This window comes from Taurulus bubalis, assembly GCF_910589615.1.
Source record: "Taurulus bubalis genome assembly, chromosome: 7".
NCBI lineage: Eukaryota > Metazoa > Chordata > Actinopteri > Perciformes > Cottidae > Taurulus > Taurulus bubalis.
Genome location: NC_136595.1, coordinates 23,345,360 through 23,368,438, shown reverse-complemented (window position 1 = coordinate 23,368,438; position 23,079 = coordinate 23,345,360). Strand labels below are relative to the sequence as shown.

At 41.9% G+C, this 23,079-nt stretch overlaps 1 protein-coding gene across 1 annotated transcript in view; it reads left to right on the top strand.

Annotated features, from left to right (window-relative positions):
* The window catches only part of unc13a (unc-13 homolog A (C. elegans)), a gene marked incomplete at both ends in the record, with an annotated part of 39,103 nt that extends 18,262 nt beyond the window's left edge, over nucleotides 1-20,841 (top strand). Inside the window, 24 exons of the mRNA XM_079220648.1 lie at nucleotides 642-811; nucleotides 964-1,079; nucleotides 1,972-2,135; nucleotides 2,247-2,400; nucleotides 2,612-2,680; nucleotides 3,029-3,118; nucleotides 3,306-3,431; nucleotides 4,973-5,106; nucleotides 5,268-5,353; nucleotides 6,337-6,463; nucleotides 6,586-6,682; nucleotides 7,424-7,567; nucleotides 7,668-7,745; nucleotides 7,944-8,021; nucleotides 8,715-8,803; nucleotides 8,927-9,073; nucleotides 9,608-9,731; nucleotides 14,375-14,431; nucleotides 14,564-14,644; nucleotides 15,792-15,939; nucleotides 16,744-16,800; nucleotides 20,000-20,092; nucleotides 20,312-20,471; nucleotides 20,553-20,841. Coding sequence (XP_079076774.1) covers nucleotides 642-811; nucleotides 964-1,079; nucleotides 1,972-2,135; nucleotides 2,247-2,400; nucleotides 2,612-2,680; nucleotides 3,029-3,118; nucleotides 3,306-3,431; nucleotides 4,973-5,106; nucleotides 5,268-5,353; nucleotides 6,337-6,463; nucleotides 6,586-6,682; nucleotides 7,424-7,567; nucleotides 7,668-7,745; nucleotides 7,944-8,021; nucleotides 8,715-8,803; nucleotides 8,927-9,073; nucleotides 9,608-9,731; nucleotides 14,375-14,431; nucleotides 14,564-14,644; nucleotides 15,792-15,939; nucleotides 16,744-16,800; nucleotides 20,000-20,092; nucleotides 20,312-20,471; nucleotides 20,553-20,841 — 2,878 coding nt within the window. The remainder of the gene's footprint in view (nucleotides 1-641; nucleotides 812-963; nucleotides 1,080-1,971; nucleotides 2,136-2,246; nucleotides 2,401-2,611; nucleotides 2,681-3,028; nucleotides 3,119-3,305; nucleotides 3,432-4,972; nucleotides 5,107-5,267; nucleotides 5,354-6,336; nucleotides 6,464-6,585; nucleotides 6,683-7,423; nucleotides 7,568-7,667; nucleotides 7,746-7,943; nucleotides 8,022-8,714; nucleotides 8,804-8,926; nucleotides 9,074-9,607; nucleotides 9,732-14,374; nucleotides 14,432-14,563; nucleotides 14,645-15,791; nucleotides 15,940-16,743; nucleotides 16,801-19,999; nucleotides 20,093-20,311; nucleotides 20,472-20,552) is intronic.
* Nucleotides 20,842-23,079: the final 2,238 nt, after the last annotated feature.

Below are 23,079 nucleotides of genomic sequence, written 5' to 3'. Positions count from 1 at the left end.
GAGTCAGGAACTCCCGGAAACATATGCGACAATTGGAGGAGTTAGGCCTGCAAATAATGTTTTTAATTACTATGTAGTTGTTTGTGCCTTTTGTTAAATGTCGTATTATAGTAGAAAATATTGATCACTGTGTCTAAGAGCCCAAGATTCAGAGCTTAATGGTTGGTTAATCAGTATAAGGGAGATGTAAAAGCTATCATATTTTTTGCCTGGCATCTGAGATGTATATCTTGTGCAGCTAAGTATTGCAGTAGAAGCAGAAGGACTTTCAAAATTTTATTAAACAACATATATATAAGGTTTTAAATATTCATTTGCAGAAACTATTTAGTTTTGGCAAAAGACAAAATACATGTGAAATGGTAGCTGGTGTTTTCTTGCATCGGCCATAGGATCAACACAAGACATGAACTATTATCGCCCATTTTAATCATACAATGCATTTTAATCCTTCCAACTAAGTTGTGAACATTTATATCTGCTCTGTTTTCTTTAACCTATTTGTTTTAAGGCTTGGTTTTCCTCCACTTTTGATGTTTAATCAATCATGAGTCATGATAGTAATCCATCTGCTCCTCTTGGCCGGCTGTCAGTGTGAACACTGTATTTAGCGGCCGTGGCTGACTCTCTGTTTGTTTTAGTGAATGTCACAACTCCTCAGACCGCATCAAGGTGCGCGTGTGGGACGAGGACGACGACATCAAGTCTCGCGTAAAGCAGAAGTTCAAACGGGAGTCGGACGACTTCCTCGGTCAAACGATCATCGAGGTCCGCACCCTGAGCGGAGAGATGGACGTCTGGTACAACCTGGGTCAGTCGAACAATCTCATGCATCCATACCACAGCTTCTTACTGCCATTAGCAGTTCACCTCACTTTGCAGTTGTATGAGTGACCTAACTTCTCTGAATCAGATGTTTTCAGCTCGGTAACTGTGTTGCTGTATGTCTTGTGCTCTTCGCAGACAAGCGTACAGACAAATCAGCCGTGTCTGGAGCTATCCGCATGCACATTAATGTAGAGATCAAAGGAGAGGAGACGGTCGCCCCCTATCACGTTCAGTACACCTGTTTGCATGAAGTAAGCTCAGTGTGGTCTGTGTTTGTGTGTTTGAACAAGTAAAAAAGTTCTGAAATACATCAGGAGCTGTACTTAAATACTGTTTTGAGGAACTGGGGTTTTACATGTGCATTTCAGGAGACCTTTTACCACTAGATATTTAGGAACATTGTAATTTTTAAATCACTATAATAACTTTGAACAGGTACTTTGAACTTGGTAAATTAATTTTTGGTCTGCAAATTACTTATCACTTATGCCTTAGAGTCTCTGCATTGTCTGTCGATGTGTACACTGCACATTTATGGCAGATTGGGCATTTAAAAAATGTAATTTGAATATTTTACTTTTTCTACAACAGCGTTTTGTCTGTGCATCTGTGAGTATCTCTGTGCAAAGTCATCCTTAAGAGCCAAGCCAAACAGGTTAATGTACCGCTCCAAATTAATCTTAAATTAACGTGAGGTTTGCTTTGCACCCACAAGACAGAACACTCTGCTGATTGATTGTGCACCAATCACAGCTTTGTATGGAGTCATTAATCAGCCCATTACTCAACAGAGCATATTAGCTGAACCTCAATGGAAAATGGCCGCTGTTATTGCTGCACAAAAGTGGCCATAAACCACGTAGCCGGCTACGAAGTCAAGACAGCACCTTGCGTTGGCCTCATAATGCAGTTTAATGGCAAGTTATAGAGAACAGCCATTTTAAAGATAAACAGATCATGTAATCTGCTTTGCGTTTGTACAATGAAACATCTAGAAACTTTCATTACAACAAAAACGTGCAGATGCTGACCATTTTGTTTGTTTCTTTGCCTTCTCATCTATATTTTCTCTCACTCTCTCCTTTATTCCTTGACACCTTGTTCAATTCTCCCTCTAACTCTTTTCTATTTTTGTCTGGGTAGAACCTCTTCCACTATGTGACAGATATCCAAAACAACGGGGTGGTGAAGATCCCCGATGCCAAAGGGGATGACGCATGGAAGGTCTACTTTGAGGAGACTCCCCAGGAGATTGTAGATGAGTTTGCCATGCGTTATGGAGTGGAGTCCATCTACCAGGCCATGACGTATGTGACCGTCTAAAAGCTTTAAGATGGCTGCGTGTTTGCACGCATTTCTGGTTGTTTTCAGACTTTATTATTCCTGTTTTTGCTTATACGTCTCTCCCTCTTTTGCAGTCACTTTGCCTGCCTGTCATCTAAGTACATGTGCCCAGGTGTGCCTGCAGTGATGAGTACGCTGCTGGCTAACATCAATGCCTACTACGCTCACACCACCCAAGCAACGAACAACGTCTCTGCCTCAGATCGCTTTGCTGCCTCTAACTTTGGGGTGAGTCACTAGCTCCATTAATAAGGCTTGCAGAAAAAAGACAATATCATCATTTCATTGTTAAAAAAAAAGTAGTAGTATCTTTGCTTTTCGAAGAAAAAGTTGTTTTGCAATCATCATTTCTTTTGTCATTATTATGTGCCTATTTTAGCAGTGTTGTGTGTCTGCTGTATGTCTGCTAACCTTCAAATCTGTGTTGTAATCCCCACAGAAAGAGCGATTTGTCAAGCTTCTCGACCAGCTTCACAACTCTCTGAGGATCGACCTGTCTATGTACCGAGTAAGATTGCTCTCCGGCTTACTCTTTGCCCTCATATATTATCTGTGAAAAGTTTATAATGATAGTGGCTGGATAGTCCAACTGCTTGGCAGAACATCCTCCCACATCCCATCTGTTTCTCTACTGTACTTCTCTGTTCCTCTTTGAGAGCAGCGGCAAGACAAAGCAGGCGGACGTGTTAATTGGACTGACTGACAGCTCCTTTGAAACATGCACAGACACATTCAGGAAACACTGCACACCCACACAGTGACAAGTGATCACACAAACACACAGTGGACAAGGATGGACGTGAAGTCATGTGTTGTTCCTCACTGTATTTTGTTTTTTTTCTTCGTCCGACTGCAGAACAACTTCCCTGCCAGCAGTCCTGAGAGGCTGCAGGACCTCAAGTCCACAGTGGACCTCCTCACCAGTATCACCTTCTTTAGGATGAAGGTACCGTCTCTTCTTTTGTTTAAAGTTAATTAACGATTTCCTCTTTTGCTCTGACTTGGAAAGCACTCTTTTGAGAAGATTAATTTTTTATTTGTCTTTGCACTCAAGAAGAGCATGAGGACAATTGTGAACTGTCATAATTTGGTGAATTCATTTGAGTTCACTTGCCTTTTAACTTTGTGTTCAGGTCCAAGAGCTTCAGTCTCCACCCAGAGCCAGTCAAGTGGTGAAGGACTGTGTCAAAGCCTGCCTCAACTCCACCTACGAGTACATCTTTAATAACTGTCATGAGCTGTACAGCCGCGAGTATCAGACAGACCCGGTAAGAAGCAGCAGCTTGTTATATATCTGTGTAGGTGTGAGTGAATATCTGTCTCTCTTTCTCCCTTCTCCTCCCCCCTTCAAAATGTTAAAATTTAAATTTTGCTGTATTGACCTGACCTTAATTTAGTACAGTAAAATAAGAGACAACAAATGGTTTGCGCGTCGCTACGTAAACGTTTTGCAATTAGAAAAATAAAATGAAATAGACATCAAAACAGAGGGCAGATTTTAAAGGTCGGTACCGCGCTATCATCATTTTTGGACATGTCAGCGGTCAGTTTCTGCTCTCGCTACATGCATAGTGTCTTTTTAAATGAATCTCCTGTGTTCACAGGAGACATACAGGTTTGGCTAATTACATGTATACAGTCTCTTTTCAAAATACATTTCCAATGTAGGTTTACTTAGTTTATTACGTTTACTTACACGACAATTGTACCTGGCTTGCTTTAGAAAAGATCGTAAAGAGTGCGTCAGTACCAGACTTTGATTTTCTTGTTGTTGTAGACGTCCAATGATTGATGTACTTTTCTTTTTCTTTGGCTGTGATTCGGTTCCTCCTCTCAGAAGAAACACGCAGGATAAATCACTGCCTAACTCCAGACTGACTGAAAGAGTTGGCCCTCATAATCATTTAAAACTTGGCCTGCAGTTTTCTTCATGAATAACCCTTAGACAGAGAGGTTTCCTGGTATAATCAGACCACTTGGCTAAACATATTCCTGAAAATTATTTTTGAATATTATAACTCTTTTTGCTTGACTTCTATATTTTGCTCAGTCTGTGTGTGGTGAGTCTCCGTCATCCTCTTATTCTGGGTAGGCCAGGCGCTCCCATCCATCACTCCTGCATTGGATTTCAACAAGGATTATTAGAACTTGCTTTAAGTCCTCATAAAAGCGGCAACTCCACTCAGACTCCCTCGTGCATTTCAAATAAGCATTTTTCCCTTTAAATAAAACATTTTCTCCTGAGGGACGTTGCTGTATTTTGTTGAACATTTCTGTAAGGTCATTCTTCACTCTTCAACCCCTGCGGCGCTCTGGCTTAGTTTTTTTCCTTCTTCTGCTATATCAAAGAAGTCGTCCAGACAGTTGACATTCTGAGTCTGTGGCTGTTTGAACAGCAAGAAAAAATAACAACACAGTCAAGATTTCCCATTAAAAAAAAGTATCTCAGACAATACAAAATAACATTAGTATTATGCACATTAAGAGTGCTAAATGGTCCCACAATTACATTTACACACTACTGTTTGGAAGATTGGACCAATGGTTATCTTATAAGAAGTTTGGTATGTTCAGTATGGCTTAAATTAGTTTCATGATGATGAGAAAATTGTTTTAAACAGACGTGTTTTGGCTTCAAAATCTAAGTGATTGAGCAGAATACAATTGTTGGCAGTTGTTTCCAGAGATTCTGATCCTCCCATCACATACTGATCAAAGTGATCAGCAGGCTAATATCACCCCAAAGAGTATATGTAGGTTTGTTGTGTGTGTGACACTAGTTGTGTCACTGCTTTTCCAGGCTAAACAAGGTGTAGTGCCTCCAGAGGAGCAGGGACCCTGCATCAAGAATCTGGATTTTTGGTCCAAACTCATCACACTTATCGTCTCCATAATCGAGGAGGACAAGAACTCTTACACTCCCTGCTTGAACCAGTGAGTCTCTTTACTCCTCCTCTGTGTATTTGATCACATTTCCTTCTCCATCTCTTCTCCACAGTGTTTTTCTTTATCCCTTATCTGCTCTCTCAATATTATATGCCTTCTCTCTCTAAGTGCATATACTTAGTGCCTTTCTCCTTCTCTCCTCCATCTAGATTTCCCCAGGAGCTCAACGTGGGTAAAATCAGCGCTGAAGTGATGTGGAACCTGTTTGCTCAGGATATGAAGTATGCAATGGAGGGTGAGTGCAAGTCAATGATACACTGAGCCTGTGAACTGACCGAGCCTTGTCAAAACAATGAAGACTCATTAGATAAATGTCACCGCTAGCTGCGATTTTGTGGTTCATGCACTATTGACCAAATACACGCAGACACACAAAACAGAATGAAAGGGTTTAGCTGTACTCTGTAATAGAGAGTTGTTTTTATTGGTTTAAATATGTGTGAATATGGTAGTAGAAGGATGTCTTAATTACCATTCAACTGCAATTTCATCCATTTGGATGAAACTTGGTAGATATGTTTCAATAGAGGATTTTATTCTGACTGAACAGTCACGAGTAAACGTACATCCTTATACTGTATGTGGTCAGCCACACCAGCTGAAAGTATTGGAAGACTTAGCATTAGTGGAAATCGGTCAAGTGGATTAGGAGATACAAGACCTTAATGGTGTTCCTTAACTGTGAAGCGTTATACACACATCTGAGATATGGAGGACTTTTGTTTTAGCCCAAGGAAATAGCCAACACATGTTAGACGGATGTATCTGATTTAGTTCATGGTTTTCTAAATGCTCCTGCCCTCATACCAAGTTTTTTTAAACATTTTTATTAGAGATAGAGAGAAACCAATACCTGGAACCGATCCGATACCAGAGTTTAATTAATTAGCTGTATGCCTCACTCTGTGGGATCATTGTTTTATGTGTAAGGCACCATCATATTTGACTTAAATATTGTTTTTTTTTAACTAAAATAAAGTATGAACATTAATATAAATCCAGCTATTTGAGTCAGTATCTGACTGATGTCCAATATCAGTATCGGTACAGGTGCATCTCTAGTTTTGATAAAACATTTGGAAAGGTGTGTCAATGATGCAAAGCCATCATTCCCACTGAATGCACAGCGGATCTGTTGAAATTGCCGGTAGTCGTCTTTGAGGAGAGAGATGAGCTTTTTGCTCACCTTGCATTTGTCCGCTTTATTTTTTCTTTCAGAACATGAAAAAAATCGCCTGTGCAAGAGTGCAGATTACATGAACCTGCACTTCAAGGTCAAGTGGCTGTACAACGAGTACTGCAAAGACTTGCCCTTCTTCAAGAGCCGAGTGCCTGAATATCCAGCGTGAGTGGCAACTCTTTGACTTACACTAGAAACAGAGAAAAGCAATAAAAAGTCTCATCTTGTCTTATTTTGCATTCCTAGTTTGTAGATAGATATAAGTACATATGTTCTGCTCTTTATAGGTGGTTTGAGCCATTTGTTATTCAGTGGCTGGATGAAAACGAGGAAGTGTCTCGAGACTTTCTGCACGGTGCTTTGGAGAGAGACAAAAAAGATGGGGTAAATATTTCCAGCTCCTCTTCTCCTTATCTCCCCTTCACTCCTCTGCAAGCGCTGAGTTGCTGTTGTTGTTGTTCATGCAGAATTACTGTAATCCATCCTTTGTACTTCCTCTGCCACGCTCAAAGTTATCAGTCAAAGTTTCACCCTCCCTCCCGCTCTGCATCTCACACTTTCCCGCGTCTCTCCTGCATTCTTCAAAGGCGTCAATAGAAGCACAGACGTGGACTTTCAGGCAGACAATGTGTTTGGGTTAAGAGGATGTTTCAGTCAAATTGATTCGTTGTAGAAAGCGACTCTTTGGAAGTTCAAAGAAGCGCGGTTGAGCCGTGCATGTACTTAAGGAGGGAGACGACTCAGTGACAGCAGGATATTGTGAATTAATGGCGCCTCATTCCGTAGATTTGACTGCAGGAAATGTGTCTCCACCTCATTACCCAGACTCCCCAGAGGAGCACAAACACACTCACCTCTCGCCAATTAGGGACCAGGTGCTAACCAGCAGCCAATTACAGTGAGACAGACAGGAGCTCCCACCTGACTGCCTAACCGGCTGCATGGCTGCTTGTCTGTAGGGGGTCTGAGGCGCAGCACATGTGGGCAAAGATATCAAAGGTTCATTTTAAAATAGCGTCTAATGTCACCTCTTGCTCGCTTCTCACCTGCTACTTCTACTCATCCCTAATCACTTACGCCTTTTCCCACTTCTTATTCTTCTTGCACACCTTTTCTGCCCCACAGTTCCAGGTCACATCAGAACATGCTCTGTTCTCCTGTTCGGTGGTGGACGTGTTTTCCCAGCTCAACCAGAGCTTTGAGATCATCAGGAAGCTTGAGGCTCCTGATCCGCTGATCGTAGGACACTACATGAAGCGATTTGCTAAGGTAGATTCAGATCAATGTGCAAGAAAGAGATCTTTAAGAGTAGTTTTCACTACAGCCTGATGTTTAATGCCATGCTGCTCTTTCTTGTTTCCCTCTCCAGACCATCAGCAATGTGCTCCTTTCCTATGCCGATATCATATCCAAGGTGTTTGCCAACTATGTCACCATGGAGAAAGTGGTGAGTGGCCAACGACCTGATGAACCTGTGTGGATTTTCACAGTCAATTCTAATCAAAACACTGCAAGCAAAAAAATACATTAGAGTTTCAGTTTAACCCGATTAATGTAACACAGTTAATTGCAATTACATCAAATAGTTTAGTATATTCATGGTTGCTGTAAGAAAGGCTGATCCATTTGTCTTTTTATCCTCTAGCCCTGCATCCTGATCAACAACATCCAGCAGCTGAGAGTTCAGCTGGAGAAGATGTTTGAAGCCATGGGTGGAAAAGATGTGAGTGATTCCCTTTTTTTTTTTTGGTCCTCGAGTTTCAACTCCCAACCGCTATTATTTTTAATTTTGTGAACGTATGTTAGTATTTGGTCACAGTTACCTAGTGCAAACCTTGCTGGGGTTTGCAGTTTGCTTTTTGGCATCAATGAGCAAAAATGCCATTGTAACCTTTCAGCATAATGTGATTTAAATGGTCGTAGAGAAAACTATACCTACTCCTCTCGGCCCTTCTTTCAGGCTTAGGAAAATCTAGCATGTGAGAAAGGGCTGTTATAGGGCTGTTATACAAATACAGATGCTGCTATTCCAACATTGACAACATGGCCTACACTGCAAAGCAACAAAACATGTCTGACAAATATTGTTGCTTATCTGCGCCTATCTAAGGTTACCAGAGGTCTAAACTATCAGCAACATTTTCTCTCCAACAGTTTAGCCTGACAGTTTGCAAAAGGCCAAACTATTTGCCACATTTTCTGAAAATATCACTGAGAGTTTGCAAAAGAAAACAAGACAAAATGTTCTCAAAGAACTGAAACTATATAACTACATTTGGGAGCACAAATACGATCGGTATGGTGTTTAAAATGAGAGACTAGTACAGGTTACTGTAAGAAGGATGATGAAACGAAACCCCATCTTTAATCCAAATGTGCTATGTCATGTGTGTGTGTTTCCATGTTTGTACTTTAGCTGTGTGTGGAGGCCAGCGACATCCTGAAAGACCTGCAGATTAAGCTCAACAATGTCATGGATGATCTCAGCAGGGTTTTCTCTGTCAGGTAGAAGCACACTCACACACAGTCATTCCTACATAAGTCTGACATTAATGTGATGCATATTCAGACAGACCGGCAGACGCAGTGCAGACTTAGTTAAAATCCTCTTCTGCGTCTTCTCTGTAGTTTCCAGCCTCACATAGAGGAGAACGTGAAGCAGATGGGAGACATCTTGGCTCAGGTGAAGGGAACCTCAAATGTGGGGAATGCCAGCAGCGTTGCCCAGGATGCTGACAACGTCCTGCAACCCATCATGGAGTTCCTGGACAGCAAGTGAGGCCATTGACATGGGACAGTTCAGCTTTGACTGCATTTCACTATTCTTACCTACAAACTCATAGATGCTTGTTTTTGTCTCTGAATGCAATTGTAAGGTATGTTGAATGGTCATCATAGTTTAGGTCAAGGTGTGGATGTCGGTGAAGCTAAGCTGCAGCTCAGGAGGAGTTCTAACAGCAATCCACACACACAAGCTTAATATTGTTATGTAGTTTCCCTACTTTGGGGAGACATTTCTACTTGATTCCATAGTCATGTTATGGATTGTGCCAAGCTAATATTATCACTGAAACTGCTCACCAAGACATAAGATGGACTTAAAAAGGCATACATGAGCATGCTTGACTCTAGGTGAGTAGATGTAAGAAAGAAATTCCCTAAAAGACTTTTTGGTGGTACACAACCTTTTTTTTTGTTCTTGATTATCTTTGTTCTTTTTTTTTTTTTCAATAAAAAAAGGGCTTGCTGCTGCTGCTGCTTATTATTCATCACTCCTTTCTGTCTTCTGTCTCCCCCACCTTCTGCCAGCTTGACTTTGTTTGCTAAGATCTGTGAGAAGACTGTGCTGAAGCGCGTGTTGAAGGAGCTGTGGAAGCTGGTGATGAACACCATGGAGAAGACCATCGTTCTGCCGCCGCTCACGGACCAAACGGTGAGAATGCACAGACGTACGAACACACACTCGAAGCTGTACAGCCAAATACAAATACACACAATAATGACGCTAATCTGCACACTCGATGCTGACTGTGCCTGCTGCACACGCAAGAAGGATTTTTTTAGGGTGAATAAATATCCACATACATCATGGAATTTGCAACGGAGAGATACGAATATCAGATCTAATGACAACCACGGCCATTTGATTATAAAAGATTATGTGCAAAACATGTAACACACATGCATGAATACGCACGTACACACACACACACACACACACACACATCTAACTGCTGAGGCAGCATCAAGAGAACAAGGAAGAGGAGGAGGTGGAGGATAAGGAAAGGCAATACAAAGGCCGACATTTTGTGTGTGTGTGTTGCTATTCAAGAAAGCCCTCTTATAAAAGATCAATCTCTATACGGCATCCTATCCGCACATTATATTTAGCGTCGCCCCCGGTGCCTTCATTCATCCAAACAATCAAGATGAAACCCGGCCCTTTTTAAAAAAAGAAGAAGAAAAAGCTGAAAAGAGAAAAGGAGTGCACCATATCATCCTTACACCAGCTCATGGCTGCTCTCCAGTATGTCAGCCAACAATTATCTAGAGAGATTTCTGATTTCTGAGTAACTCATAACAAAGTGGCAGAAAATATTTGCCCAAAGGATCTGGCCCACTTCCAAAAAAAAGAAAAGAAAAAAAAGAATCATACATTTTGGAAAGCAGCCTCTTGTTTTCTTTTGTTTTGGATATATGTGTTCTTATTTGTGTTCGGTTATGAACTAAAGAGCCTCATATCACTTTTAATAAGGTGATAATTAATCTCTGGTTACCGTGTTCGGTGCTAGCCAGTTATCAACACACTGGTTCAGCCTCAGTAGTCATCAGTCTGCAGTTTGCCCCTGTCCAATTGAGAAGATAGTGAGCTCTGAATGTGTGCAAATGTCACATGATCATCTCCAGCTATTGTTTGATATAAAGTTGCTATTAAAAGCCGAAAATGTTTTTGCTCTATTCTAAGAAACTTCTTAGTCGTAAAGTTACTTAACCGCTGGCCCCTCTCCCTTATCTACCTGTACATCGTCCAGGCTTCAGACATGCATCAATTGGTCCACGTCCTTTCAGCCCTCAGGCCCAAACTTGTGTTTTTTAATTTTTTTATTGATGTGGGGCTCTTTGCAGCTTGACTGACCCTTCTCTCTGGTTGTTGTTGTGATTACTATTACATCCCGCTCCCACCGCTCTCCCTCCACAGATGATTGTAAGTACAGCACTCCTGCGTGTGTGTCTGTCTGTCCGTCCACGGTGGTTGGTTCTTTGCTATATGTGGCTGCGATCTTCCCCTGTTTTTTACCCCACATCACACCCTCTCCCTTCTCTCAGATCTGTCCCAATCTGTCTCTTCTCCTGCTCATCCTTCTTTTCCTCTACTCTTCTACTTCTTTTCTTCTTCTTGTCTTCTCTTCTTTTTACCTTCTTCATCCTCCTCTTCTCCTCTCCTCCAACACTGTCTCTCTTTTGAGAAGACAGAAGCATGGTGCATTCCTGACTTGTTCTGATAGGTCCCACAACCCCTTTGAAAAATCTCCACCAATCAATGCCCCCCTCTTCTGCTGTCTCTTCTTCCCGAACACTCTCCTCAAACAGGAAGTGGTACTCCTCTCTTGCGCCTGGTGTTGCCTTGTTTCTTCTCATGCATTGTGTCCTTTATACTGGGACTCTGGTGGGGTGACTCTGATCTCTCGGTGGCTTGGTATCCGGTGTCCTGCCCCACCCCCACCCCACGTCCGTCTCCCTGCCTCCACTGTCCCCACCTTTCCCACCTGTTTGAAATGTGTCCCCCTCCACCGCCCACTGTGGGTTTGTTGCTTGCATCTGATCTATTTCAACACTGCAGTCTTCCCTCAGTATACTGTACAACATTGTACTGTATGTCCCTGCAGACCTGTCATGTTGGTCTGTCCTGGTTTGATTTAATGTTCTGTTGTCACTATGATGATTGTGATGCTGGTATTGTGTCACTGGTCCTGATGCACAGAACAGCTTTTCTTATGAGACGTTATTGGTTCGAGTTGATGTTGGTCCAAAAAGGTGCGTTCAATGTACTATGCAAAACATATTCCATGAGTTACTTGATAATGCAGTCCCGCACAGGAAGTGATGCTTTCTATTGAACAGAATTGATGTGCATTTCTTGGTCGACTTGATCTGCAGCGCTTATTTGTTGTTTACCTTCAAGTGTAACCAGTGGTGAAGGAAGTATTCAGTTTCTTAGCTCAAGTAAAAAAAAAAAAAAAAAGCAACTCCACTAATAAGAAATGTGGAAATAATTAATTACAAGTCAAATTCCTGTTCGAAAAATGTTACATAAGTAAAAAATATATAAAATATGTATGCAACACAACAAATTTAACATTTCGATTTTGACTTGAATAAATAAGAAATGGCTGATAAGTCAATATCTATGGCGGAAGGAGATAACATAATAGTTTTAGACCATACCGCACACTGATAAAAGTATTGCAATATTTTAATATTATATATTTCCAGTATTACAAACTGGGTGTCTGTGCATTCCCTAAACTAATGGTGCGTTTCTGATTGATTTAGAGTTTCTTTCTGCATGAAAACAACGGAATTATGCTTTTGAGTTTCAATGTCTGGAGTCTTTATGTTGATACATGATCTTACATTTTTCTATTAAATTTTTCTCAACAATTGTGTCTATACAGTGGAGAATTTTTTTTTAACAATGCAGTTCATAATCTTGCAAATCTATAAATATTGCATTACTTTAATCATTGGGCCACAGATCTTCTTTTAAAGAGATAGTTTGAATTTTTGGGAACTACACTTATTTGCTTTCTTGTCAAAAGTTAGATTACGAAGATTGTTTGAGTTTAAATTTTTTTAAGTTTTTAAGTGTATGATTGCTACCACACCTGTGCTTTCAGTATGGAGCCCAGAGTTGATTAGCTTAGCTTAATTTAGCTTAACGACTAGTAGTGGAGGGAAAACAGCTAGCTCAGCTTTCTCCAGTTAAAAAATCCACCTACTACCACTAAAGCTCACCAATTAACATGTTATATCTGATTAGTTTATTCTGTACACATTTAAAATAACAATTGTGGATTTCCTGAGTTACATGCAGTAACTATTTCTTGGCGGCAGCAGTGCCTAAATTGAGCCATGACACAGTTGCAGCATGCGCAAAATCACATTCGGTCACTTTTACGCTTTGCTTGTGTCCGGATTAAACAAACAAGACATCATGTACTTATTTGTGAGCAGAGAAATGCAGTGGCTAAAGCCAAGCTAGCTGTTTCCCCTTGTTTCTGTCTGCTAATACAAGTTGATCATCTCCCTGCTATAGCGCTGTGCTAGCACAAATATCTTCTTATCTAAATCTGCGTAAGAAGGCAAATAAATGTGGACAAAATGTTCTGTTTTATCAGCATGCATTTACTCCTGTCAGCATGTATGCTGTTCTTGCTCTGCCAACTGGCAGTTTGTTGTCTGATTTTGTTGGTTTGGGGGTAAAGCCTATTAGCTAACTGAAAGGAGGTGACATCTACAGCAGTGTGTATGCTCAATTTTATTTCTACATTTTGCACGTATGCACTCAAAAGGCATATTCTCATGTAGCCAATGAGAGTGAAGTCAGACTGCAGGCACTGGCCACTGCTTGAAGTATTAACCACATGCTCTCTTTCCAGGGGAGACTGAAGAATGCTTCTCACAGTGATGTAAGGACTAAACCCCTTTAGATCAATGTGTCTTGTCTCTCTCCTTGTCTTCTCTACGTGTCTCCGTCTATCTCCCTCAGCTCGCCAGTCAAACAAAGCAGTGGAAATATTGATTTTTCACTTTTGTTTTTACGCAATGTCCCTCTATAGTGCTGTATAAATGCTGTGTATAGGCTGTAGCAGTAGCTGCCTGCACTCCCAGTCTCAGTGCAGGCCATGCACTCAAAGCTGCATGCATACATTTGCAGCTCAAACGCACCACAAACCATCAGTCAAAGAGGTCAATCGTCAATTCATTTCACTTGGAGTTAAAAAGCATTAAACATTATTGTGCTGTTGGGCACGAGCCCAATACATTATATTATAAAAGCTTATTTAATGCCTCAAGCTGTACCCAAGTATAGTTTTAAAGTGCAGTCAGTAGCACTTAGTGATATGTTCGCTTATTGCATTAGGCCGGACGTCCAGTAATACCTGCGTACCCCACAATACAACTGCATAGCTGCTACGTGTGTGTGTGTGTGTGTGTGTGTGTGTGTGTGTGTTCATGAGTGCACGAATGTGTGTTCTTTCTTGCCCTCACTACGAGCTGAGCCACTTTCCCTTCTCTTTGTGTGTGTGTGTGCGTGCGTGCGTGTGTGTGTGGATTTGTGCAGCGGAGTGTAATGTACTGGAATGAATAAAGCACAGATAAGTGTGATAACGGCACTAGAAGGAAAAAGCATGAAGCGGCTTAGAGTGTTCATGAATGTGTGTGTGAGAAATGTCGCTGTCCTCTGTGTGACACTAAGCCGTTTACCGCTGCCCTGCATTGTCCTGATGATAACCATACTCTGCTCTCTCCTCCTCTCTACCTTTCTTCTACCTGTTCGGCTGCCTTTTCCAGGGCACTCAGCTCATCTTTAATGCTGCCAAGGAGCTGGGACAGTTGTCCAAGCTGAAGGTACAATATGTGTTTACAGCCTGACATCAGCGCTTCACGTCAAAACTCTAATTGCCTAGAAAACACGAGACGGATCATATGAATAGACGGGCGTATTATTTTGGTCTGTGCTTCTATTGTCGTCGTCTTCAGGAGCACATGGTTCGAGAGGAAGCCAAAGCGCTCAGCCCTAAGCAGTGTGCTGTGATCGAGCTGGCCCTGGACACCATCAAGGTAACAACCCTTTGCTATATGTGCACAGACTTTCACTTAAATGTTTGACAATCAACAGGTACGGCTCGTGGGAAATTACAGAAAACGCTTTGGTTTTAAAAATCATATTTGCATTCTAGATGTTGTGTATAATAGTCCTACCTTTAAGACTTTGAGCTTTCCTTTTTTGGCTTTATATCTCTGAAGTTATTTGTTTAAACGTAATTTAGAATCATGTTTTTCCGATTGCTATAGCTACTTGTGAGTGATGTACGAAGCAAAGCATTTTAACAACAAAAACTACAAATCACCGTATGGCTTTTTCAATTAGATGCAAATAAAATGGTTTCCTGTACTTTTTGAGATGATTAAGAAAGGGGAAATAAGATGTTTAAATGGACATTTAAATCCAAAAGCATCTCTTGTATAAGATAACTCGTATCCATAGAGCAGGGGCACAGAAATGATTCAGAGGATTATGTACATATTTAATTAATGCAAGCTGTTGGTGGCAGATCCAGAATTTGGAGCAACTGGTTCTACAGAAACCATCATCACTTTTAAAGTTTGCAAGCAGTATTGACGTTTTTAATTAAGGCTGCAACTAACAAGTATACAACCATTTTAAATGAATTATTTGGCTATAAAACATGAGAAAAATGCACATCACAATTTCCTTAAGCCTATGAAATGTCTGTTTTGAACAACCAACAAACCCAAGACTTTTCATTTTACTAAGATATAATACAAGAAAAAGGAGACGAGGATCATAGATCCACGAACATTAGCATTTTTATTAGAAATTGACTATCAAAATAGTTTTTGAATCATATCCTGTCAATTGAATAATCAACTGTACTTTGGGACATACTGCCTGAATTGCCAAATTAGTTCAAAACACACGTTTATAAACAGGCTTTTTTTGTGAATAACTCCCTATCCACCCTTAGGTTTTGTAAAGTTTTGACCTGTTTGGTGGCGTGATTAGTTGTACCTGGTTACCTTATATAATACCTTCTATTGTATTGTTGTTTTGCATGGTTGACATTGTTTTTATAAAAGTGTATAGGTTATTATTAATCGTTGCAAGTGCATTCTCTTCTTAAAGAATATTTTGCAGTGTTAACAGCTGTCTTCTACTTTGTCTGGCTTACTTTGTGTGTGATAGCAATACTTCCATGCTGGAGGTGTGGGTCTGAAGAAGACTTTCCTGGAGAAGAGTCCTGACCTCCTGTCTCTCCACTACGCCCTGTCCCTCTACACGCAGGCGACAGACAAACTCGTGAGGACGTTTGTCCAGTCACAGAATGCACAAGGTAAAATAATTGTCTTTGGGAGACCTTGTGATTCTTTTTATTTCCACTATCTTCTTTTTCCAAGTGTGAAGTTAATGTCTAATGCTACGTCATTCTGTTATTGAGATCAGCATATCTGTGTTTGTACTCTCCCCTCACAGAGGAGCCACCTCCTCCCACTCCTCTGTTGACATTAGGGTTTCCCACATGTTGAGCTCTATATACTGAAAACATCTCACATGCTTTGTAGAGCATGAAGTCGAGGCTGTAGCTGCACAATATTTTCTCTCTACTCTGAAATTCGGAGACTCCTGGTAGCCAGCCTCGGGGAAACACACACACTATATTTTTTTACATGATCTGACAGCTATTTGCAATGAAAAAATAAATACCCGCCCCCTCTTTTCTCTTGCTCTTTGATTCTGTTGCTCAGCCTGCATCCTACCGTCAGATGGCTTCATAACAGCCATCATCCTTGTGGAAGCGCTGATGGCTGACACGCTGTCCCCGGGCGCCGCTGGTAGAAATGCCACGATCGCTTAGAATTTAATTAGCAGAAATGCCATGTTGTTTTTTGGCGCATACCTAGGTCCGTTTTACAGCAGTAGATCCGTGTGAGAATTGCATGTTGCAGGATTTCCCAGCAGATCAGAAGAATTAAAACAAGCTGATTTGATTTAAAATAACAATGTGTCTATCAGGATCTCTCCCTTTAGAGACAAGACTTATCAATGTTGGTCTGTTTTTCTACTCTGTAAACCTCATATTTCTACATGTTTCTTCTTTCTCTGTCTACTCCCTCCTTCTGCCCCGTCTGTGGGCCAGTGTTCGGCGGGAAGGGGGTGAGGTTCACCACTAGTGAGGATGTTTGCCCAGAAAAGGGTATGTGGCATTCGGGCTCAGTGCCTGAGACATCCAGGACTACCGGAAAGCCTCCAGACCAAAGCCCAACTCCCTCCACCCCATGTGCATCCTGAAACTCCCCTGCCTGCTCAAACTTCATCCCAACAGACAAATACAATGCACAGATAGAGCATCTTTTTTTTGTCTATCTCTTTTGCACAAACATACATGCCCACCGCAACTAATAGAACATAGACTTTATGCATTCATGCATGTAATGTACACACTGATGTCTGTATGTACGGAACTGCACTGAATACATACGCCGTGGACTGTATGTATGAGCAGACACCAGAGCATGATGTGCTGACATCAGACAAAAGGAATAGAAATGCATTAAAGTGTGGAGGAATCCTGATCCAGCATGATGTCACCCAGAGAGGCCCGAGGGGCAAGCGAGCACGTGAGCGAGAGGATGAGCGAGTGACTGAGCAGAGCCAATGTGACTGAGTGAGACTGTCTTTAAGGTTGTTGAAGCAGAAGCACAGTGTATTGTCTGTCTCCAGCGAGGAAGACCGAGAGGAAATCCCCCCCCCCCTCCCCCTCCCCTTCCCTCCCCCCCACGTTACCACCCCTGCCACTGTGTTTTGAAGTGGAAAAACGCTGAAGGTAGAATGATTATGTAGAACGATGATGACCGTTCAGTTTTGTCTGGGAGGGCTCCCTGTCCTCGCCTGCTCTACCGCCACACATAAATACAGAGACGGACACATTCACATCCACACATAGCTCCAACGTGCAGCTTGGCCCGCCCTACAGCAGTGACTCCCCCCCCCTTCCACAGATTGAGCCAATCAGAAACAGTCCCTCAAATCAGGTGGTCGGATTTCTGTCACTCTAGATTAGTATCCAAAGATCTGACTCTTGCTCACAGGCACTTACACAGGATGACTTCATTTGATGCTGCACAAGCTGCAGCACACTGAAAGTCCTCTTGATGAACAACAGTGGTATAAAGTGGTAACGGCTCCAGTAAAAAAACATGTTGCATACCAAGTTGTGTTGACAGAATATAGGGAGAGACGTATAGAAGCACGAAACCGAATACCTTATGTCAGAACTAAAAAAACTGATTGGACAGCATTGATTTTGTTTTACTTTGAAAATCTGCCTGCATTTGTGTGCTCTGATTGAACTGAAGTCTATTCCATTGATTGAAGTTTGAATTCTTAATCTTGATTTTACCAATTAAAAATGAGCTACTTCTGACAATTGGATTTTCTATTAGATTTTGTAAAAGAATCTTTAATTCACCGCACAAATGTAGAGGTTTTCAAAGTTTAAATATTTCATCTCAGCATTTTATAATTAGGTGTTCATTATCACAGTCTTTCTTCGCTCCCATAGTGTAGGTAAAGAAAACAAAGCAGTGCGTCTTCAGCGGCACGCCAGCTGCTGGATGCCCTCGACTGTAACGAGGATGCAAATTAACTTCCTGCCAAGCAAGCGGCTTTCACTGGATAGTTTTTCCCAACCATGTTAGAGAAGATGATTAGAGAGGATTACTGCAGGCTATGAGTTGCATTATTTGTAATAGAAATAATCAAAGGTCAAGATGTTTCGACGCTATTTACAGTACGAGTTTAAGATTGAATGTCTATTATGGTTAAAAAAATAAATAATATGGTCTAAAAAATATGCACCTATTGAAGAAGAAAAGCCTGCGTTTTCTTGGCATCATCTTCCTGCCTCCCAGCCAGCAAAGTTTGTTTCTCATCTTTCATGGAAGTCCTCCATAGAGTAGACGAGGCCAGATGGATGACTGCTGCTCTCTTTGGTCCTGTTGGCAGCGACACCAACTATCCCATAATGCTCCCTGGAGAGCTGCATGCCAGGAACACTCTGCCGTCTAACTCCCACAGACACCTTGTTTCGTGGGTGGCTGGTTGAAAACACACAAACAGGCTGCTGGTCGTTGCCACAAAGCTACCGTTGACAAAGCGAAGACATTAATTAAAACACTGAAAATGTATGTCCATCTGTCACCGTATCCTTCTGGAGTTGTATGTGGATCTCAACCACGTATTCACATGCAGCACAAAACAACACACACAGACACTGAGGAAAGATTAGTCTATTATCTCCCTCCCAGACAAAAGAGTTGGAGCGTAAGTGGAGCCGTTGCTGTCTTCTATACTCTGAAATGACAGAAGTTATATTGAATCAAAGCAAATGTATTTGGTGTTGAAATGCAAAGATATGACATCTATTCATACTTAAATTTCATTTTGAGGACTTGCCGACATGCAATAATGTCCTCTGCATAGTGGAGATAGAAACATCAACTGTAAAATTACACTGTGGAGAAACATCATGACAACATTTGGTCAATGGAGGAAAAAAATAAGTATGGATCTGGAACCTGACTTGAATTTGAGTCCTTCAGATTCTCTTCATGCAGCTTCATTGAGAGTTGGATAGCAGTAGTGCCGTCCTTCACCTGAGCTGCTTCTCTCTCCGTAAAGTCCTTTCCCTTTCATGTCCCTCCTCTGGCCATGCTTTACCAAGGAAAGGGTGTGTCCACCTGTCTAGATCCATCTGAGCATGTCCTGACCTGATCTATGTCGGGGGTACCACACTGTCAGCTTCTCTCCTTCTCTGCCTCTAACTAAACACCCTGCATCCAAAATGGACAACTTGCACCTATGAGTGGGCACAAATTACTGTCCTCACTGAATCCAAAGTATCACCTCTCAATTGCTGAATTGTAATGTCTCACTGAAGAAAATACAGCTATTTAGGATCAGTACAAACGTTTGCATGAATTATAATTGTACTGAATTGCCCACTCATAGCAGCTCTGTCTGATTGTCCACTTCCAGACCACAACATATGCACAAGCAGATCACTATGCTTTATTTCAAGTCCTCCTGTTACACAGTGATTTGTTTCGTATGACCCGTTTGCCCAGTCAATATTCTGTGTAATATACAAAAGGTTTTCAGCCAAATCCGTTTCAATGTTCAGTTGACAATTTTGAAATGGAATTGGTCTGTAACCTTTTCAAAAGGAGGAGGACAATTTGGGCACAGTGGTTTGTGTGAGTTGTTTGGTCTGTAATCCAAGAGTCCATGTTTCCACAGTGAAAGGAATCAAACGTCCCCTTCTCTCTCTCTCTCTCTCTCTCTCTCTCTCTCTCTCTCTCTCTCTCTCTCTCTCTCTCTGCCTGTCCTCTTAGGCTCTGGTGTGGACGATGCTGTGGGAGAGGTGTCCATCCATGTTGAGATTTTCACTCACCCCAACACAGGAGAGCACAAGGTCACAGTGAAAGGTAAAGGACCCCCCCTGTCATATTATACTATATCATAAAAAGAAGAAGAAAATACTGGTATTTGCTTCTTCTGAATTCTCTGTTCACTCTCTCGCTTTTTCTCACTGCTCCACATTTTCACACATTTCCTCCACATTAATCTCTCTCTTTCTCTCTCACACACACCTTCCCACTCTCGGTCCCCTCCATTTCCTCTCCCTCCATCTCTCTCTGTCTCAGTTGTGGCTGCCAACGACCTGAGGTGGCAGACGCAGGGAATATTCCGGCCATTTGTGGAGGTGTATATCATCGGCCCTCATCTCAGCGATAAGAAGAGGAAGTACGCCACCAAGTCCAAGAACAACAGTTGGGCCCCCAAATACAATGAAACCTTCACTTTGTGAGTAATAACCCTGATAATGATTGCTTGCTTTGAGGTAGTAGAAAAGGTCTGAACGGGACTCTCTTCTCTTCACCGCAGCACCCTGAGTAGCGAGGCGGCTCCCGAGTGCTACGAGCTACAGGTGTGCGTGAAGGACTACTGCTTTGCGCGAGAGGACCGCACCGTGGGCATGGCGGTCCTGCAGCTGAAGGACATGGCCTCCAAAGGCAGTGTCGCCTGCTGGCTTCCGCTGGGAAAACGCATCCACATGGACGAGACGGGTCTCACCGTCCTGCGCATCCTCTCCCAACGCAACAACGACGACGTGGCCAAGGAGTTCGTCAAGCTCAAGTCGGACCAGCGCTCTGCAGAGGAGGGCCGCAGCTAAGAGACACGACAGAATAAAACAAACAAAAAAGACTCATCTGAAGCTCAATCAGACGCCTGCCAGCTCCTGCCCTGGGGCTCTCCTGAGCCACCGCTAGTCACTGCCCTGCTGATCCAGTGTTGTAAAAGCACAGATAAGTCAACAGTCACCACACATCCAGTGCTGTCAACACATTCATCTCAGTCGAAAGAATACAATGCATCACTCATTTCCTTCAGAAAGCACCAGTGTCTTTATTGTCGCAGATATTGTGAGCCATCCTTTGGATGAACAATGCATAGAGTTTAATCATGAAGCATATATTTACTTTCCTCGGTCCGTAGAGGCGAGTCATGCCATTCCACACACCCCTCATTTGACTGGTCGAGGTGAGAAATATCTCGTAGCCTTTAATATTTTTGGCTTCCTCTCCCTTCCCTGGCCTGCACCTGCTCAGAGAAGGGACGGCGTGTGCCAACAGATAAATCGCTGAAATATGCCAAGACCAGCCCAAAGCACAACAGGACCAAGTGTCCAACTGACCCATTAACAACAGCAACAGCGGCTGCAAGGCCACACACACATTCCAGATATCGGACGAGCAACAAAGCACTATTTAGTTACGGTCATTTTAATATTTATTTACTGCTCTCTTCCAAATTATATTTATATTTAAATAATTCTATATATCAGAATATATGAAGGAAAGATGTAAAGGTATATCCAGGATTATTCGATGGACGTGTGGTCTTTGAAAGATTGTCCTTGTCTGTCTTTATGTCCGTCTACCCTGTAACAGAGCACACTGCCTGACACCCTCAATGCCTTCTGTCTCGTTGACCCTCGTACAATTGTCTTCTATATAGCGACTGTAAGAGAGATTAATCTGATGAAAACACGCCCTCAAGCACTGTGGTTCATCAGAGTATACAGTATGTGTGTGAGAATGTCCAGATGTGAATGTATAATCTGTGTATTGAGCACATCTGGAGCTCATAATGTGCGAGTGTGTTTGTAAGGCGCTGACCTCATGTTGACCTCATGTAGCCGCCCGTGTTGCCTGTTTCCTGCCAATGTAATCACAGAAAGCCATCACAAGCAAAGAGCGCCACACAGAGGTGGGTGTTCACGTTCAGATTTTGGAGGATTTTTTCCAAGTGTCTTTTACTCCGATTGGGCGGAAGCGTCCTATATCTTATGACTGTTTCCGTCATTTTCCGTGTTACTGTAAACATTCCCAACAGCACCTCTACTGGGTGTGTGTGTGTGAGAGATGCATGATGGGAGAGGAAGACAACCTTGACTGCCACTTCCTTTTCTTGAAAAAAAAAAAAAAGAGAAAGAATTTGCCAAATCTAAACCTGCATGTAAGGACATCATAAAATCCCTATTTTGCAAAAGCAAACATGCTCTCAGGCTAAATGTCTACGTGGGTTTTAAAGCGACCCGCGCTGCACCCGAGGGACAGCATGAATCTGTAAGGATCTACCTGCAGGTGCTGTGACCTTGATCTCTGATACCGAGAAGTCGGACCTCTGCTGCAGATCCAGACCACACAATGTCTGGATCTGATAACTAAGAGAGGGCCTTACAGCTTGGTAGAGATGTGGTGTGAAGATTTGGAAGCACAGGGTCCTTTTTAATGCACCCATAATAACACATTTATACTTTTTTTTTTCCCCAGTAATTGTTTATAGAATGACAGATCAAGGCTTTCAAATCATTCTACAGCTAAATTCACGTCGTCTATAGTTGATTTCATGTGAAACTAAATGTTTTTTATTGATTATTGCCTGTCCAGCATGTCTCTTCTATTTTCATGAATGCCTGTTTTAAAAAGAAAAAAAGATTGATTGGTTTATTTATATATATGTATGTTTGTAAAACAGAGTCGAAGTTTAACAATTACAGGGTGTTTTGCTTGCTTTTTCTATTTCTGCCTCCTTTTTTTATTTCAAGTTCTCCCCAAAAGCACTTGATCGTAAATTGATAATTTAACAAGCCCACTCTTTTGAACAAGGTGTAAGAACTGAACTCTATGCATCTAATCTATAAAAACCTATATAGATGAGTCGTTTTTGAAGCAGTCTTATAATGTTTACAGTGTGGATTATTCTGATATCAGCACAAGTGTTTGTCTGATATGTTGTACATGCTGTCTCTGTTGTAATAGGCCAAACACCACAACAGCAGTAGAGCTGATTAGAGGCGGAAATGTGTTTGTACAGCTTTTCAGTGCTGAGGAAACTAATCTGAAAC